The 21,033-nt window shown below is 39.1% G+C and overlaps 1 protein-coding gene and 1 non-coding gene across 2 annotated transcripts in view; one reads left to right on the top strand and one right to left on the bottom strand.

The window, feature by feature from the left end:
• The first annotated feature begins 9,027 nt into the window (after positions 1–9,027).
• LOC131254958 (GDSL esterase/lipase At3g26430-like) overlaps positions 9,028–21,033 on the top strand; it is a 31,057-nt gene continuing 19,051 nt past the window's right edge. Inside the window, exons 1-2 of the mRNA XM_058255658.1 lie at positions 9,028–9,190; positions 9,280–9,371. Coding sequence (XP_058111641.1) covers positions 9,028–9,190; positions 9,280–9,371 — 255 coding nt within the window. The remainder of the gene's footprint in view (positions 9,191–9,279; positions 9,372–21,033) is intronic.
• LOC131257126 (small nucleolar RNA R71) lies at positions 11,520–11,626 on the bottom strand. The gene has a single exon (XR_009177144.1). It is a non-coding gene; the product is annotated as a small nucleolar RNA R71 (small nucleolar RNA).

The raw sequence follows: 21,033 nt of genomic DNA, 5'->3' as shown, positions 1-21,033 counted from the left end.
TCTTTTTATAAGTGTTTGGTTGTTCTTAGACAAGTCCTGGACTCTGTTCGATTAGTCCTAGAACTGGCTCGACCAGTCCAAGAAATTCTAAGACCAGTTCTAAGTTGTTGCAAATTTTTAAAATTTTTTAGTTGAGCTATGACCAGTCCTGGAGTCAGCTCGACCGGTGGTGTGAACAGTGCACGACTCATTCACGACCAGTCCAGCAGCTACAACTCAAACTTCAGCAACTATTCCTGGCTCCTCACGACCAGTCGTGGAACGGTTTTATCCGATCGCACTCAAAATTTCAAAATGTTGTTGGTCCTATGACCAGTCGCAGTGTCCACACGACCAGTCGAAGATGCGATTTCTGCAACTATAAATAGAGCATGATTTTCAGAGTTTGATATCCAATTCAAGTAAAATTAAGGCATCACTCTGAGAGATAAGTTTGTGTTCTTTTTGAGCAATATTGTGCATATTTAATATTTTCTTTTGTTAGCTTTTTATATTTGATTTTGTTTCTGCATTCCAATCTGATTTGAAAGAGGAATTGTAATATTCCAATTCTTGGAATCAAAATCAAATAGAGCTAGCCCAACTTGATTTAATTTAAAATCAATTAGAACTTAGAATCATTTCAAAGTGAGTATTCGACATTGAACTTCTCTATTCGAACTTCTACTCCGATTTGGTGCTTCCGGGCTGCTACAAAAGGAGAAATTCAGGTATTTTACATTTGTATAAATCTTCTATGTTTTTAGTTTCTTTGAGATTAAGCCAGAAAAATCTCTAAGTGTTGGTTATTTGAGGAGAGTTAGAAAACTCAGAGTGTGGGGTTTTTAAATTGTGTAAGCCCATTTAAAAGACACAATTGTGAGGGTTTTAGGTGAACCTAAGAAAAACCTATTTTCATAGTGAACGCTAGTATCCCCTGTGTGAGGATATTAGGAGTGGAGTAGCAAGCTGTGTGGCTGTTGTTTAACAGTTGGTGTACACGCAGGCGAACTACTATAACTCTTTGTGTTTTGTGGATGTGTGATTTATTTTCTATATCTTTAATCATTCAAGTTTGTGGGATGTATGTGTGAATGTGAATGTTGTAATATTTACATTTCAAGCATTGTGGGGAATGTTGTAATAGTTTAGACTTTCATTTCTTGCTATTTCTTTTCATTCCTCTTCAGTTTGAGATATTGATACTTAAACCGTTCTAGTAAGGTTGTCCTGCCATAAACCCTTAGTTTTTATGGTGTAAGGTTGTCCTTAGAAGAACATTTGTATCAACCTCTCAAGACTTGAATTTTGAAGTTGCTTTACATTTCCGTATTGTGAATTGCTTAAAGTGCTATCTTTCCTTTATTTATTTAAATTCCGCTATTATCATTTTAATTTGGCATAGTCCTATTCATCCCCCTCTAGGACTCATAGCTAGGCCTTTTCAAGTGGTATCAAAGCCTAATAGCTCACCTTAATTGTTATATTTTTTGGATTTATTTCCTGAGCTAATCGATCTAAGCTATTTATAAGATGTCAAATTTTGATAGCCTTTCAGTCACTAGGTCTCCTCCATTTGATGGCTCCAATTATGCCTAGTGGAAAGCCAGGATGAGAATTTTCTTAAAATCCATGGATGAGAGTGTGTGGCGAGCCACAGTGACTGAATGGACCCCTCCTACTACTGAAGTAACTGGTATCGATGGATCAAAATCAATAAGAGTAACTCCTTATTTTTCTTAGACTATACTTCAGAAAAGTGAGTAGTGCAAATGCAAAAAGCACTAAATGCAATCACTTGCACACTATCACCTGATAAATTCAAAAGAATTATATCTTGTGATTCTACAAAGCATGCCTGGGATATTTTAGAAAGACATATGAGGGAACATCAATTGTCAAGAAATCTTAAGTCCAATTCCTCACAACCAAATTTGAGGAAATACATATGGAAGAAAATGAAATGTTTATGGACTTCTATACTAGATTAAATGACATTATGAACTCTATGTGGGGTCTTGATGAAAAAATTCCTGAAAGTAAAGTATGTGCAAAGATACTGCGCTCACTTCCTGAACGGTTCATATCTAAAGTAACTGCGATCTAGGAACTTCGTGATACGGATAATATGAGGGTAGAAGAATTAGTTGGGTCTTTACAAACCTATAAGTTAAATTTTAAAGCTCCTAAAGGTAAATCTATTGCCCTTAAATCTTCTAAAAATGTTTCTCAAGAAAACAATAGCAATTCTGATTTAGAAAACTCAGAAGATGATATGGCCCTTCTAGCAAAAAAGTTTTGCAAAATTTTTAAAAGTAAAAAGAGGGTTGATTTTCAAAAAGCCAATGATAAGAAAAGATCTAAATCTAAAACTTGGAAATCATTAAAAGATAGTCAATGTTACAATTGCCAAGAATATGGGCATTTGGCAAACAAGTGTCCTAAAAAGGACAAACCCAAAAAGAAGAGTATGTTGGCTACTTGGGATGAGTCTTCCGGTTCTGAAGCTTCTTCTGAATTAGAAGATTCTGAATCCGAGTCAGGCAATGAAGTCAAAGCCCTTATAACTCTAGCCAAGTTCACTTTTTCAGATAACGATGATTTAACTAGTGAAGAAAATCTGAATAGTGATCATGAAAATGAAGAAGATCTTCAAGATGCCTATAATGCCCTTTACAAGGAAAGTTGTAAAATTGCTGTTAAATTAAAACTTCAAAAAGAAAAGTTTTCAAAGCTTAAAGAAAATTTTGATTCTCTTATTTTAGAAAAATCCCATATTTCAGATTATTTTGAAAAATGCAAATGCGATTTAGAATTCAAAACCTCCCAGATTGAAAATCTGAAATCTGAAAATGAAAAACTTAAACTTGAAGTTTCTTCACTTTTGAGTTTAAAGGATACATGGAAGTATGCCTAAGGTTATCTGGATCAAGAAAATATGGCGACCAATCCAGTTTGGGCTACGATAGAGATATTCCTCCTAAACAGAAGAATACTCCTCCTAAGTTTGTAAAAGGAGAGTCCTCAAACTCAAAAGAGAAAAGTTCTAATAAAAAGTTTTCTAAAAATACCAAAACATTTCAATCTTTTAAATCTAAAAGTAACTATATCAACTATAATAATCAGAACTGAAACCCTTTAGTTGAAAAAATAGTTGATTTGCTTAAGGTGCTCTTAAAATCTAACTTAGTGGGTCTTTCTTACAACAACTACAAACATAAGAAGACCAACTATACTCTTAAACCCAAAACAGTTATGAAATGGGTTCCTAAGGTTACTTGCTTGGTTGCCCACACGGCTTTCAAAGCTACAAGTCACTCAAAGTGGTACGTAGATAGTGGATGCTCGAGGCATATGACTGGTGATAAAGGTCTATTCACCGATCTTAAAGACATGGCTGATGGTTCAGTCACATTTGGTGATGGTAGCAACTGCAGGATTATTGGCCAAGGTACGGTTCAACTCTTTAACTTTTCCTTATTTTAGAATGTGTTATATGTTGAAGGGTTAAAACACAATCTATTAAGCATATCTCAAATATGCGATAAAAATCATAGCGTAAAATTTACTAATCAAGGTTGTGAAATTTTAAACAAAAAGGGTTCTGTAATATTAACTAGTCGTAGAACTTCTGAAAACTGCGATATTGTTAGTGATTCTACCTCATCTAAGCAATCGTGTTACATTGTCCATACTGATGAGACTGAGCTATGGCATAAACGTCTTGGACATGTACACTACCGCAATCTATATATATTGAGCAAAAGAGAACTAATAAGAGGTCTACCTAAAATACAGAAAGTAGACAAAATATGTGGCGAATGCCAGATTGGCAAACAAACTAGGAGTACTCACAAAAAGGTGAACTCCAATGCCACATCAAAACCGCTCGAGCTTCTCCATATAGATCTTATAGGACCAACCAAAACGGAGAGTCAAGGTGGAAAAAAAAATATATTGGTAATCATGGATGACTATACCAGATTCACTTGGGTAACCTTCTTAAGGGATAAATCAGAAACCTTTGATGAAGTGAAAAGAGTTCTCAAACGAATCTAAATAGAAAAAAGGTTCTCAAGTCTGTAAGATCCGTAGTGATTATGGATCAGAATTTGAGAATAACAGTTTTGAGAAATTCTATTACGATCAGGGAATATCACATGAATTCTCTTCACCCAAAACTCCACAACAAAATAGAATTGTTGAAAGAAAAAATAGAATGCTTAAAGAAATAGCAAATGTAATGTTGAATAGTCTGAAGCTCCCTAAAAATCTTTGGGCTGAAGCTGTAAATACTGCATGCTATATAATCAACCGAATTTATACAAGTAAAACTTATAATAAAATGGCTTATGAAATGTGGTTCGATAAGAAGCCTACTGTCAAATACTTTCAAGTTTTTGGTAGCAAGTGCTATATTTTACGTGATTGTGAAAATCTGGGCAAGTTTGACACTAAAAGTGATTAAGGGATCTTTTTAGGATATTCTTTAAATAGTCGAGCATATCGAGTACTGAATAAGAGGACCGGTGTTATTCAAGAGTCCATTAATGTGATCATTGATGATCACTTGAATACACCAGCCACAAGTTCAGATAATGATGAAATTCTTTAGACAAACCAGATACTTCATCAAGTCAAAATAACTCTGAACTGAGGACTATCAAAGATCATCCAACCACTCAGATTCTTGGAAACCCTCTCACTAGTGTGCGCACTCGTAGACAATTAGAAGATATATGTAATTACGTGTACTTTACATCCCAGATAGAACCGATTAACGAAAAGAGACTCTTACTGACGAAAACTGGATAGTAGCGATGCAAGAAGAGCTTAACCAATTTGTGAGAAATGATGTTTGGTATCTTGTTCCTAGACCTAAAGATAAATATATTATCGGAACTAAGTGGATTTTTAAAAATAAGTCTGATGAACTTGGTAATATAATTCGAAACAAGGCTAGACTGGTTGTACAAGGGTACATTCAAATTGAAGGCATCGATTATGATGAAACCTTTGCCCCAGTAGCTCGTCTTGAATCAATTAGACTATTTATATCCATTGCTTGCTTTAGAAAATTCAAAATTTATTAAATGGATGTAAAGAGTGCCTTCTTAAATGGCGATCTGCATGAAAAAGTTTATGTTGAACAACCAACGGGTTTTGAAGACCCTAAGAATGTTGATCATGTCTATCGCCTAAAAAAGGCTCTCTATGGTTTGAAACAAGCTCCTAGGGCATGGTATAAAAAATTGACTAAGTTTCTACTAAGTTATAATTTTCTAATGGGAAGTGTTGATAAGACTCTTTTTATTAAGAAACATAACGATCATATCTTAATAGTGCGATGATGATATTATTTATGGATCTACCTGTACTAACATGACTGTTGAGTTTGCAGATTTAATGAAATATAAGTTTGAAATGAGCATGGTTGGGGAATTAAATTATTTCTTAGGGTTCTAAGTAAAACAACAACCTGATGGTATTTTTATTTCTCAAACCAAATATGCTTTGAATTTAATTAAAAAGTTTGGATTTGAGAATGGGAAAATTTTTGATACTATTATGAGTATAACTTTAAGACTCTCAAAAGACTCTACAGGTAAAAATGTGGATCCTAAATTATATCGTAGTATGATTGGCAGTTTACTTAATTTAACTACAAGTAGACCTGCTATTGTTTTTAGTGTTGGTATTTGTGCTAGATATCAATCTGACCCTAAAGAGTCTCATCTAACTGTTGTTAAGTGGATTATGCGATATGTTGCAAGTTCAGCTAATTTGGGTCTTTGGTATCCATATGATACTAGTGTTCAGTTGGCAGGGTACACTGATGCTGATTGGGCTGGAAATATCGATGATAGGAAATCAACTAGTGGTGACTGTTTCTATATCAGAAATTGTTTAGTTTCTTGGTTTAATAAGAAGCAATGTTCTGTATCGCTCTCAACTACTGAGGCTGAATACATCGCAGCTGAAAATGCATGTACTTAGCTTGTATAGATGAATAAAATGTTAAACAATTACGGAATTGTACAGGATTCAATGGTTTTATATTGTGATAATTCCATTGTAATAAATATATCTAAAAATCCAATTCAGCATTCACGAACCAATCACATTGACATTAGATATCACTATATTCATGAATTAGTGGAAGAAAAGACAATCTCTTTGGATTACATTCCAACCGAGACTCAACTTGCTAACATTTTCACTAAACTACTTGACAAAAGTAGGTTTAATAAATTGAAATTTGATCTTGGTATGTGCAATTTAAATTAATTATTCATTTATTTCTGTATTTTAATTTATATATTTGTTAGATTATAATTTTAAAATTTCAGAATTATGTGAAAAATGCATGTTTTTATCTTTGCACGACCAGTCGAGGACGTACTCGACTAGTCGTGGCATGACCGATCAAGGATGACCTATGACCAGTCATGTAGCACACTGGACCTTTTTTAATCTGAGAAAAAATCCTTTCTTCCTCATTTCCTCCTCCAACGGGCCGTAGCATGACTAGTCGTACCCAACTTCTTGATTCTTCAAGGCTAGTCCATTATTTTCATTTTCCTTCTAGATTTAAATGCATATCACTTCATTTTCTTCCTTGGAGTGCTTGATTTCAAGTTTCCTTAAATATTTTGGGATTTTCTTCACCCAAATCTATTTTTGAGAAATCCCATTCCACATCTTTTGCAACTCCTTGCTTCTTTGATTTTCTTGTTGCAAATGGATGCTAGAGGGAAAAAGAAAACTTCCCGTGGTGCTTCCTCATCTAGATCGTTTCCTTTAACAAGGCGCCATCTTCGGTCACCCGAAGATAATCCATCACATGTGCGAGATTTATGATTACGCAATGTTATTGTTGAGCGACCTGTGCATATTGAACACATTGCTCCTTTTGGTCTCCTTCCACTTCTCAAATCTGTAGGTTGGGATAACATCCTACATTGGGGTGGGCCATCTTACCAGTCTATTGCGCAGGCTATGTTTGCTTGCATTTCTGATTTTTCGACTGAGAATTTAGTGTTTACAATAGTGACTAGAGAAGGTCCATTTGAAATTGACCGTCATCTGATTTCGGCTCTAATCGACATACTTGTTAATGACGAGGGTATTCCTATTCACACTCTAGTTAAGAAACCTTCGGAATCAGAAAAATGTATGCTCACTAGAGCATTATGTAATGTAGATGTGCAATGGACTCATAAGAAGAATGCGCTTGCTTCCAAGTACTTGTTACCTAGATACAGGGTTCTTCACAGAATCTTTATTTCAAATCTGTATCCGTGTTCTGGTAACATTACAAAACTGACTTCCTTTATGGTTCGGATTTTGCATTCTTTCATTTCAGGCTCAAATGTTTGTCTTCCTTCTTTGATCTGTCATTCTCCATTCAATTTTTTCTCCATCCTGGACACAGTGATATTCTATTTGCATATCTTATGATTGTGTTGGCTACTTACATGCTAGTTGTTATGCTTGTTGGAGAAGCTCCTATTCAGCATCTTATTTTCAACAATTCAAATATAAATAAGATGAAATTGGAACTGGCTCCTGGCCAAGTGGATGTGGGTGGTGGAGGAGCTGAAACAAGGAATGTAGAAGAAGGTGGTGATCTTCCTCTTGATGATATAAATATGGATGACATTTTTAATAAAATTGAATCAGACTCTACAAATGATCCTGACTATAAGCCATCCGATTTTGATGCTCGTCTTCGTGCACTTGAGGAGAAGGTAGAGAACATGAATGTTGCCCATAATTTACAATTTAAATATATGTGCAAGTATCTTAGGCGCTTAAACAAGGGCCTTCATCAACTTGATCCTACCATACCTGTTCCTTCTTCAGGATCTGATTAGGTGTTTTCATCCTATGGTCTATAATAACTCTTATACTACTTTGCTTTCTTTCAGTTTGCGAGACTTACTTCGGTTGACTTTGGTATATGCTGGTTAATGATATGTGAACTTTGAATTTGCTTATATATATTTCATATCTTGCCTAATTAGCTCCTTTGTTACTCTCTTGTTAAGTTTTCCTCTTCCATTTCTTCTTTGCTTCCTTTGTCATATTGTAACAAAAAGGGGAAAAATATTTCTTTGGATTGATTTTTTATGGATATGGAATGGATATGGATGTGGGGTAGTAGCATAATTTTTATGGATTTATGTGTGCTATTCAGGGGGAGTAAGGAGGAGTTATGCCTACTTCATGATGATGTGTGCTAGTTAATGATAACTGGTGCATGATTTTTTAACCAGGACGTAACTAGTTTTCTTTTATAAGTGCATGGTTCTTTAGTGATCATGTGATGCTACTCTTACTTTTATTCTGCATTTGGCAAAATCATCACAGTGGACCCCGTACGTGATGCATGTACATCATGCACATCAACGCCCGCGCCGCATCGGAATCGGGAGACGAGTTAGCAGACGCTGACCCGATTTTCTGCTTAAACACGGAAATCTCCGTTTTCTGCTTCGCAACAGGGAGTCGTGGTCGACGTCAGTGGGCCACCACCGTGCATAAAAGGTCCAATCCGGACCGTCCATGAGATTCATATGGCCCATGCCACTCAGGCCTAGGTGGAGAAATTTCACAATATAATCGGAGATTGGTTTTCGATCATCCAAATAGAAAACGGACGGTGACTTGAAAGATAACGTGGGCCACACTGAAACAGACCCAAAACTGATCACGTCCGACCGGTTTTTCGAGAAGAAATCATTGGGCGGCGTGGATTTACTAAATCGACAGTGAATGGGGGCCCGCCATCATCATAACGTAAGAATTACGCAGTCCCTGTTTACGCAGGGACGTGCGTTCGTGCGTTCGGCCTTCCGTGGCCCACCACCGTTGATTGTATGGTCCATCTGGACCGTTCACAGGCTCTAGGGGATGGGGATGACCCCAGCTAAGATTTCCTTTTGCTCCAATGCATGCCCACACAGGCAAATCTCATGTAAACGCAAGAATGGACGGTACAGTTAAAATCCTGATTGGTTGCACCAAACCAGAGTAGAAACGGTCATGTCTGACTGGTTTTTCGTGCACAACCCAGTGGACAGACTAGATTTTTCATTTGACACTGATCAGGGGCCCACCGACTTCAACAGCGTAAAGCGTTACGCAGGGATTGCGCGTCCGCCAGTTCCGGACGTTCCGGATCGTTGTGGTTCTTCTCCGTTGATCGGTATGTCCATCTGAACGGTACAAACTGTTCCCACGGTGGGACTAACCAAAGCCAAGGCAACTGAATGGCTCAGATCTTGCATTTGACAGCCCCTGTAACTGGAGAATCTGTTCCAAACGCAGACCAGCTGCGTAAAGAAGTTCGCACTGACTCCGCCTGTCGTGTGGAAATCCAGCTGATTGTAGCTGTCCACGGGCTGTTTCCTTGTGCAGAAGAACCATCCGACCGACCTTCCATGCGGTTATAAAGACAAAACAGGAGAAGGAAAGGGGGGAGCGGAATCTTAGCTTGGCTTGGACATACATCACAAGGAAGAAGTAGAGTATTTGTTTTTTTTTTTTTTCTTTTCTCCTACTTTTTGTTTATTTTTTGATTTAGCCAATCATGGTTGGCTAAACCTCTTAGCTAGGGCTAAGAGGTGAAGCTTGTAGTCTGATGGGAGAGACTTTGCTTGTGCCTATTGTTTAGATTGACTGATGTTGATTTTTTGTTCAAATTAAAAGAAATACTTTCAGTTATTTTTAATGGTTTGTTGTGACTGAAATTACAATAGATCTGCGATGGTTTTGAGTATTTTTCCTCCTTTTGATGTTTATGACGTCAGGAAGCCCTGTTGTTCACCATCGTCTCGTGGGCATGGTCGGATGGCAGTATCCTTCCTAACCTTCATACATTGTTGATTAGTTGGTAATTAGTTTAATTCTATTGTTTGCTTTGTCTCTTGGGCATGGTTTGGTGATGGAATCCATTCTAATTCATATACCTTTCATCTCGTGAAAACTAGATCAAGTAAGTTCAGCTTAACTTCCATAATATTTGATGCAGGCATAAGATCTCCCTAATCTCTACAAGTGGATCCTCTGAATCCCTAGTTTCCCTTCCCTGAATTGTTTAAAGTTTTAGATAATTATTTCACAATTATTCCTTAAATTCTATTTGATTTAGATTACATCTTAGTCTAGTTCTAGTTCTACTTAGTTTCAGATAACGTACAGGTATCAGTCCCTTGGGATTCGACCTCGGTCTCACCGAGTTTATTACTACATCACAACCCTATACTTGGGGAGTGAACAAGTTTTTGGCACCGTTGCCGGGGATTGACGGCTATATTTTCTGAAATCAACTAGTTTTAGGATTAGTTTAAGATTAGAATTTTTCTAATTTCAGGTTAGAATTTTTTTGGTTTGATTTCTAGAAACTTACCTATTTTTCTATTTTGTAGGATCCTCACATAAACTTCTACTTTGGTAATCCCTTTCTAATTCCTGTACTTTTTCTATTTTTAGAAAATAGTTTATTTTTAGAAACATTCTTCTTTTGTTTTTAGAAACTAGGTTAATTATTTCCCTTTTTAGAAATTCTTTCTAATTTTAACTCTTTTAGAATCTAACTTTGTTTCCTAATTTATTTTTAGAAATTTTCTACTTATAGAATTTTTGTTTAGAAACTAACTTTCCTATTTTGTAGACCTTTAAGATAGAATTTCTAATTCGGTAAGTTCTTTCTCTACTTTCTATTTTTTTTAGTTCTCTTTTAGTAATTTACTTTCTAGTTTAGGACCTTCTCCTTTTAGAAATCAGTTTACTGCTATCTTTGTTTTAAGGATTTTTCTTCTCTTTTTTAGAATCTAACTTATTTTATCTTATTTTGCAGGTTTTTAACTTAGGGACTCCAAGTTGGTAACTTCTTTCCAAACCTCTCTTTCTTTTTAGATTTTATTTTCCTTTCTTAGGATTAGGTTTTGAATTTGATTGAGGGCTGCGAGTGTTTCATGCCCAAGTGGGCCCGTGACAACACTCGACGTCTCTTAACTGAAGGAGGATTGGTTGAGGGGTTGTCTATCCATCGCAGGACTAGACACCACTCAAAATCCCCTGAGTTAATTGAAGTGATGGCTGGGAACCAACCTCTTCTACCCCAACCTAGGGTGGAGGACATTCAGGATGAAAATGAGGTGTATCAAGCACCCCCGCCACGTACCTTACGAGATTATTTATAACCAGCGGGGGTGAGTATGCCCTCATGCATGATTTTTCCTGAAAATACAAGACATATGGACATCAAGCCAGGGGTTATCCAACTCCTTCCTAAGTTCCATGGGCTTGAATCTGAAGAACCATATCTACATTTGAAAGAGTTTGATGAGATCAGAGCCACTTTATATTTTCAAAATGTGTCTGAGGACACAGTTAGGCTAAGACTCTTTCCTTTTTCCTTAAAAGAGAAGGCTAAGACGTGGTTACATTCACTGCGTCCTAGATCCATTGGCACATGGAATGATATGCAAAGGGAATTTATAAAGAAATTCTTTCCACATCATAAAACAATTACCCTTAGAAAAGCAATCATGAACTTCACCCAAAAGGAGGATGAAACGTTTTACCAATGTTGGGAAAGGTTCAAGGATTTGGTCAGTTCATGCCTACAACATGGCTTTGAAACGTGGCGCATAACAAATTTTTTCTACGATGGACTGACATCTTCCATGCGCCAAATGGTTGAGACAATGTGTAATGGAGAATTCATTAATAAAAATGTTGACGAGGTATGGGATTACTTCGATAGTCTTGCTGAAAAAACACAATCATGGGACTATTACCCAAAGTCGAACGCCACGTCTAGGCCGACTCAATTAAAGGAGAAAGGTGGATTGTATCTCTTGAAAGAAGAGGATGATCTCAAGTGTAAAGTGACTACGCTCATAAGGAAAGTTGAGGCCATGGAAGGAAAGAAGGATAAGGTTAATGAAATTGTTTGCGGCATCTGTGATTGCAACATTCATACAATTGAAAATTGTCCTGCAATACCTGCCTTTCGAGAAGTATTGAATGAGCAATCCAATGCCGTAAATAATTATCAAAGACCTTTCAATGGACTAATCTCTAATACGTACAATCCTGGTTGGAAAAATCATCCAAACTTTAGTTGGAGAAATGGACAAACTGCTACCCCTCAAAGTTTCTTCAATCAAAATCCAAATCAGGGGAAACCTCAAGAAGAACCGGTTCAAAATTCCATCTAAGATCTGACCTATGCAATGCGAGACTTTATGCAAAAAATGGATTCACGTATGACGGTTATAAAAAAGGGGATGCTTCCTGCACAACCGCTCCCCAATCCTAAACCGCAATACGAGACAAGTGATCCTAGCTCTTCAAATCAAATGGGGCACGCTAAATCCATCACCACTCTTAGGAGTGGGAAGATCATTGATAAAACCCTTCCGGTTAGGCCCGAAAAGCCTCAAGAACCAGAAGAGGACAATAATAATGGATCTAGTGAGGCCCCGCAAAAATTAGAACTGGAGCTTCTAGAAAAGCCAATTGCTCCATTTCCCCAACGGTTGGTTACACCAAAACCTCTCTCTAACTCTCAGGATATCCTAGAGATGTTGAAACAAGTGAAAGTCAATATTCCTCTACTTGATGTCGTAAAACAGATACCTTCATATGCCAAATTCCTAAAAGACTTATGCACGACCAAACGACGGCAGAGTATTCAAAAGAAGATCTTCTTGACTGAGAAAGTGAGTGCCATCTTAAAGCAAGACGTGCCACAGAAATTCAAAGATCCCGGTAGACCAACCATATCATGTGTAATCGGGGACCATCGAATTGATCATACACTTCTTGACTTAGGAGCGAGTGTCAATCTGATTCCTTACTCAGTATACAAACAGTTAGGGTTGGGTGAATTAAAACCCACCCTAACCACACTACAACTTGCTGATCGCTCTGTTCGTGTACCAAGAGGGATAATTAAGGATGTGTTGGTCCAAGTTGATAGATTTTACTACCCTGTAGATTTTAACATCCTGGACACCGAACCCATCAATACCATGAGCACTCAGATCCCCGTCATTCTTGGTCGCCCATTCCTTTCCACTTCAAACGCAATTATCAATTGCAGGAATGGTGTCATGACTATGTCTTTTGGGAATATGACATTAGAGTCAAACATCTTTTTCAATAACGACAGAAACTTAGAGGATGATGACGATCTCCACGACATTAACATGATTAACTCTTTAGTGGAAGATACGACACTTCTGACCTTATCCTCTGACCCTCTAGAGACGTACCTGACTTACTATCATGATTTTGATGATGACATGATTAGGGAGACGTGTGCCTTGCTTGATACTGCACCGGTACTTGAAGTTAACCGATGAAGGCCACAATTTGAAGAGTTGCCCCAAACTGATTTAGTGCCTCTACCGTCTAACCTCAAGCCGCCGAAGCTTGACCTAAAACATTTGCCCTCTGATTTGAAATATGTCTATTTAGGTCAAGATGAGATATACCCGGTAGTGATCTCTGCCCACATGGAGAAAGAACATGAGAGTATGCTCATATCTACTCTCATTGAGCATAAGGGAGCCCTTGGATGGATGATAGCAGACCTCAAGGGAATCAACCCCTCGATTTGTACTCACCGTATTTATCTTGAGGATAATGCTAAGACCGCTCGACAATCACAACGTAGACTAAATCCAAACATGAGGGAAGTGGTTAAGGCCGAGGTTCTTAAACTATTAGCTATGAGTATCATATACCTCATTTCTGATAGTCAATGGGTGAGTCCAACTCAGGTGGTTCCTAAGAAGTCCGAGATCACCATCGTAGCCAATGCTAATAATGAACTCGTGCCAACTAGAATTACTACTGGTTGGAGGATGTGCATTGACTACAGAAAGCTGAATATCGTCACTAGGAATGACCACTTTCCTTTGCCCTTCATTGATCAAATCTTGGAAAGGCTAGCTGGTCATTCCTATTACTGTTTCCTTGACGGGTATTCGGGCTACAATCAGATTGAAATCGCTCCTGAGGACCAGGAAAAGACTACATTTACATGTCCCTATGGCACCTTTGCTTATAGAAGGATGCCATTCGGATTATGTAATGCCCCTGCCACCTTTCAGCGATGTATGATGAGTATATTTTCTAACATGGTGGGGAAATTTCTAGAGGTCTTCATGGACGATTTCTCTGTTTTTGGTTCATCTTTCAGCAAGTGCTTAGAGAGTCTTAAATGTGTGCTGAAAAGATGTGAAGAAAAGAACTTAGTACTTAATTGGGAGAAGTGTCATTTCATGGTTCATAAGGGAATTATCCTTAGACATATTATCTCATCCAAAGGAATCGAGGTGGATAAGGCAAAAATCGATCTTATCTCTAACCTACCTCCACCCAAGAACATTAGAGATGTGCGGTCCTTCTTAGGACACGTAGGGTTTTACAAACGATTCATAAAGGACTTTAGTCTCCTCTCTCGTCCTTTATGTAATCTTCTTCAAAAGGATGCTCCGTACGAGTGGACTGAGCAATGCCAGGAAGCTTTCACCAAGCTTAAGGGCACGTTAACCACTGCACCTATCATGCAGCCACCCGACTGGAGCCTTCCTTTTGAGCTTATGTGCGACGCTTCTGATTATGCTCTTGGAGCGATTCTAGGCCAGAGAAAAGATAAGAGACCCTACGTCATCCATTACGTGAATAGGACTTTAAATCCGGCCCAAGTGAACTACTCAACTACGGAAAAAGAACTCTTAGCCGTAGTGTTCGCCTTGGACAAATTTAGGTCCTACCTGATCGGATCCAAGATCATTATCTATACGGATCATGCGGCACTGAAGTATCTTCTTTCTAAGAATGATTCTAAGCCCCGCCTGATACGATGGATCCTTCTACTCCAAGAATTTGATTTAGAAATTAAAGATAAAAAGGGAGTAAAAAATGTTGTGGCCGATCACCTTTCTCGCCTTAATACCTCTGATTCCCTTGAGACGACCCATATCAACGACATGTTCCCAGATGAACAACTGTTCAGAGTCTCCCATTCACCTTGGTTCGCTGATATTGCTAATTATCTTGCTACAGGTGCCATACCGACACAGTGGACTGTGCAAGATAAGAAGAAATTCTTCACCGAGGTACGTAACTTTTTCTGGGATGATCCTTATTTATTTAAATATTTTCCAAACCAAATCCTAAGGAGATGTGTACCAGACGATGAGCATCAGAGCATCATCTCCTTCTGTCACTCACAGGCCTGTGGTGGTCACTTTTCTGCTAAAAAGACCACGGCCAAGATTCTGCAGTGTGGCTTTTACTGGCCCACTATGTTTAGGGACACTCATGAGTTTTGCAAAGCTTGTGAGCATTGTCAAAAATTGGGAGCATTGTTCCGTCGAAATATGATGCCTTTGAATCCCATCCTTATCATTGAAGTATTTGATTGCTGGGGCATCGATTTCATGGGACCATTCCCCCAATCATTTGGAAATCTGTATATTTTGCTCGCCATGAATTATGTCACTAAATGGGTCGAAGCGATTCCATGTCGAACTAATGACCATCGCACGGTCATTAAATTCCTAAAAGAAAACATCCTTTCTCGATTCGGAACGCCTCGAGCCATCATTAGTGATGGGGGCTCACACTTTTGTAATAAACCATTTGAGAACTTAATGAAGAAATACGGTCTCTCTCATAAGGTGAGCACCCCGTACCACCCACAAACAAGTGGGCAAACTGAGATTTCTAATAGGAAAATTAAACACATTTTGGAGAAAATGGTTAAACCTGATCGTAAGGATTGGTCAATCCGATTGACCGATGCCTTATAGGCATACCGTACTGCCTTTAAAACCCCTATTGGAATGTCTCCCTATAGACTTGTCTATGGGAAAGCTTGTCACTTGCCTGTGGAGCTGGAACATAAAGTGTACTGGGTGATCAAAAATCTTAATTTCAATCTGGACAACGCTGGCTCGCTACGCAAACTTCAATTGAATGAACTTGAGGAAATCCGGAATGATGCGTATGATAATTTGAGAATTTACAAGGACAAGATGAAACATTTCATGACCAACACATTTTACGAAAATCATTCACGCCTGGTCAGAAGGTCCTTTTGTACAATTCTCGATTACATCTCTTTCCGGGTAAGCTTCGATCTTGTTGGACCAGCCCTTACATTGTTGTTACTGTTTTTCCTCATGGGGTCGTTGAGATAAGAGATCCCAACAATGGCAAGGAGTTTAAAGTCAATGGACATCGATTGAAACCATTTGTCGAGAAATTTGATTCAGAGGACATGTCCATGCCCCTGACTGCTCCTGTTTACCAGGATTGATCTCCTAGTCTGATGGAGGTATAGGTAGGTTTATCGCTTTCATAGGACTAGGGTAGTTGCTTTATTTGTCCGGCTGAAGACGGTAAACTTAGCGCTCCTTAAAGGCAACCCAGCTCTTCATTTCATTTCGTTTTTATCATTAGTTAGTTCAATGTTTGTGGGTAACATTACTGCAAACCTTCACCGGACTACAACTCGTCCACTAGGGGCAACCTAGGGGTTTAAAGGCTTGTTGCATACGCTAAATGCAATCGAGAGCACCTACGAAAGTGGTATAGGTAGGATTTTATTTTTTTTATTTTTGTGTTGCCTTCTCTCTCGTGCTGATCGACGCCCATGCTGCGATCTCTTGAAAAGTGTCTCTCGATTCATCATCCAGGTACTATCTTCCCATCACTTCATATTTACTTTTCGTTGTCCCAAGTGCATTGCATGCTCATATCTTTTACATTGAGGACAATGTAGATTTTAGGTTGGGGGTGGGAGATTAGGTGACCTAATCAGCATTTTCTTGGTCTTGAACAAAAATTGTGAAAATTTTTAAAAAAATTTCTAGGATTTCTGATGAATTCGAAGTGATTTTGACGGCCATCTAGGGCACTTATAATTTCAAGATGCGTGATGTTGGTACTTTATGACTCTTAGATTCAGTTATCTATTAGATTTCACAGTTAAATTTAAATTGTTAGTCCATGGTAAGAGGTTTTAAACATTTATTGAGTCATGATTTCACATGTCACATTTCGCTTACACATTAAGATCTCAGTTTGATACTGAAGGGTTAATTTGGTGATCAGTAAGCATGGAAGGAACCATCTTGAAAAATTGCCCGTCATGATCAATTGAAAGGAAAAGATACCGTTGAAAGAGGTTAGGCAAGGACTCTTCACTATAGGTTTGCTCCCTATACGTGTGGATTTCATTCCCTACAGATAATACATAAAAAGGTTTGAGTACGCAATCTTCACCATAGGTTTGCTCCCTATAGGTGAGGATTTGTTTTGGTATTACTTTTAATGAAAAAAAATCAAAAGCTGAAGGAATGAAAAGATGATCTTCGGGGCAAGTTTTGGTTATCATGGACTCTCTTGCTGGTTACCAGTGATATCCTGAAACAGAGAGTTGCGTATTAATGTTGAAAGCCGAGATTACACTATACACCTGTGGAACTCAGTGTTTAGGATTGTTCTAATTGAGGGACTAATACTTTGAAATTGATTATGAAATTTACCGTGTGTTTGAGTCTAGGAGAGAGTAAGGCCCAACATTCATGCAACGTAACAGTCTCGTATCTGAATTATTTTGCAAAAGTCACTCGAGTTCATACGAATTGTCCTAGAATTCTCAACTTATTTTCGCATATTTTGCTCGGGACTAGCAAAATGCTGGTTGGGGGTTGTGTTGAGGGTCAAATATTGCATATTAGACCCCATTGATTGCATGGATTTACGATTATGATATTGCTTAATGGCCTGAATTAATCGTGTTTGTAATGCAGGGTGTGTTTACGAGCTTGAATGGGAAATGATACTAAAAGCAGGGATTTAATGCTCAGACATCACCAAGGCATTGGACGGGAACAATATTGAGGTTTTACGTGCCAGAGATCGGAGAATTCCAGCCACTCATCCTAAATGGGCCTGAAAAGTATCCAAATGTCAAGATCACAGGGTTTCCACCATCTGTTCAGTTCGAAACTTCATACATGTGATGGGGATCATAAATTAACCATACATATTAAATTTCAGCCATTGAAGATCTCAAAAAGTGGGCCAACGGATAGATCAGCCCATTAAACTCCAATTTGGGGCCCACTTGATAACAGGATATGCTTCAATTTTGGTATTAACATCTTAAATAGGGAGGCAAAATGAATGGATGGATTGGATTTGGCAAAATCATCACAGTGGACCCCGTACGTGATACATGTACATCATGCACATCAACGCCCGCGCTGCATCGGAATCGGGAGACAGGTTAGCAGACGCTGACCCGATTTTCTTCTTAAACACGGAAATCTCCGTTTTTTGCTTCGCAACAGGGAGTCGCGGTCGACGTCAGTGAGCCACCACCGTGTATAAAAGGTCCAATCCGGACCGTCCATGAGATTCATATGGCCCATGCCACTCAGGCCTAGGTGGAGAAATTTCACAATATAATCGGAGATTAGTTTTCGATCGTCCAAGCAGAAAACAGATGGTGACTTGAAAGATAACGTGAGCCACACTGAAATAGACCCAAAACGATCACGTCCGACCAGTTTTTCGAGAAGAAATCATTGGACGGCGTGGATTTACTAAATTGACAGCAAATGGGGGCCCGCTATCATCACAGCGTAAGAATTACGCGGTCCCTGTTTACGCAGGGACGTGCGTTCGTGCGTCCGGCCTTCCGTGGCCCACCACCGTTGATTGTATGGTCCATTTGGACCGTTCACAGGCTCCAGGGGATGGGGATGACCCCAGCCAAGATTTCCTTTTGCTCCAATGCATGCCCACACAGGCAAATCTCATGTAAATGCAAGAATGGACGGTACAGTTAAAATCCTGATTGGTTGCACCAAACCAGAGTAGAAACGGTCATGTCTGACTGGTTTTCCGTGCACAACCCAGTGGACGGACTAGATTTTCCATTTGACGCTGATCAAGGGCCCACCGACTTCAACAGCGTAAAGCGTTACGCAGGGATTGCGCGTCCGCAAGTTCCGGACGTTCCGGATCGTTGTGGTTCTTCTTCGTTGATCGGTATGTCCATCTGAATGGTACAAACTGTTCCCACGGTGGGACTAACCCGAGCCAAGGCAACTGAATGGCTCAGATCTTGCATTTGACAGCCCCTGTAACTGAAGAATCTGTTCCAAACGCAGACCAGCTGCGTAAAGAAGTTCGCACCGACTCCACCTGCCGTGCGAAAATCCAGCCGATTGTAGCTGTCCACGGGCTGTTTCCTTGTGCGGAAGAACCATCCGACCAACCTTCCATGCGGTTATAAAGACAAAACAGGAGAAGGAAAGGGGGGAGCGGAATCTTGGCTTGGCTTGGATGTACATCACAAGGAAGAAGTAGAGTATTTATTTTGTTTTTTTTCCTTTTCTCCTACTTTTTGTTTATTTTTTGATTTAGCCAATCATGGTCGGCTAAACCTCTTAGCTAGGGCTAAGAGGTGAAGCTTGTAGTCTGATGGGAGAGACTTTGCTTGTGCCTATTGTTTAGACTGACTGATGTTGATTTTTTGTTCAAATTAAAAGAAATACTTTTAGTTATTTTTAATGGTTTGTTGTGACTGAAATTACAATAGATCTGCGATGGTTTTGAGTATTTTTTCCTCCTTTTGATGTTTATGACGTCAGGAAGCCCTGTTGTTCACCATTGTCTCGTGGGCATGGTCGGATGGCAGTATCCTTCCTAACCTTCATACATTGTTGATTAGTTAGTAATTAGTTTAATTCTGTTATTTGCTTTGTCTCCTGGGCATGGTTTGGTGATGGAATCCATTCTAATTCATATACCTTTCATCTCGTGATAACTAGATCAAGTAAGTTCAGCTTAACTTCCATAATTTTTTATGCAGGCATAAGATCTCCCTGATCTCTACAAGTGGATCCTCTGAATCCCTAGTTTCCCTTCCCTGAATTGTTTAAAGTTTTAGATAATTATTCCACAATTATTCCTTAAATTCTATTTGATTTAGATTACATCTTAGTCTAGTTCTAGTTTTACTTAATTTCAGATAACGTACAGGTATCAGTCCCTTGGGATTCGACCTCGGTCTCACCGAGTTTATTACTACATCACAACCCTATACTTGGGGAGTGAACACCCATGGTGTTGTATATTAGGCCCTTTGTGAGGCCATGGGTCCACTATACGTTAGGCTCTATGTGGGCCACTCCTTGGGGGCAATGTTAGTTAAATGTCCACATTGTCGAGGCAAATTGTCAATGCCGATTATCGAGGTCGGTTATTGATACCGATTATGAGTATGTAACAACATAACATCATAATACATACCCATACGCCTCATCTGTATGTTTGTTATGAGATGTGATTGACCATTGCATATGTCATAGTGCAGGTGGTTTATGGGACTCCCTGATAGGCAGAGTTATCCTGCATGAGTGCACGGTATGCGCAGGATTGATGCATGATTGGACTGCATGACTCATGTATCTCGCATTGTGTGATGGTAATTACTATACGCCCTAGTGACATTAGGGTCGTAGCCTCCACAGTCATGTCGTGGATGGCCAGATGGAACACTAAAAATCTGTTACTAGCATCGGGCCACCATAGATGGCCTTGAGTGAAAATTCCTAAACCCTCTTGGTACCAGAGGATGCCCCAACGTCTAGACCGAGTGGATATATATGAGTACATGAGGGCCGTATACTAGTAGACCGCATCTCCCACTGTGTCGTGGTCGGTTGGGACGGGGTGTGGCCTTATCCGCCTGAGGGAGTAGGAATAGCTAAGCTGAGTCTGACTGCTCCTAAATGGGTTCACTATCGACGAGCCGGGCCGATATTGGTAGGCGAGTAGTGAGGTCTCTTCCACTTACCCAGTTGTATTATGCGCTTGATGGGGCGGCAAGCTGGCGTTGAGTGTACTAGACCCCGGTGATGATCCCAGAGATGTACTGTACTAATACGTGGACTTATTAAGTAGGAGTTGCATACTCATTCATTCATTCATTCACTATCCACT

Source organism: Magnolia sinica, chromosome 9 (genome assembly GCF_029962835.1).
Source record: "Magnolia sinica isolate HGM2019 chromosome 9, MsV1, whole genome shotgun sequence".
Classification (NCBI taxonomy): domain Eukaryota; kingdom Viridiplantae; phylum Streptophyta; class Magnoliopsida; order Magnoliales; family Magnoliaceae; genus Magnolia; species Magnolia sinica.
The sequence above is the reverse complement of the archived record's forward strand: the minus strand, read 5'-3'. Positions and strand labels throughout refer to the sequence as shown.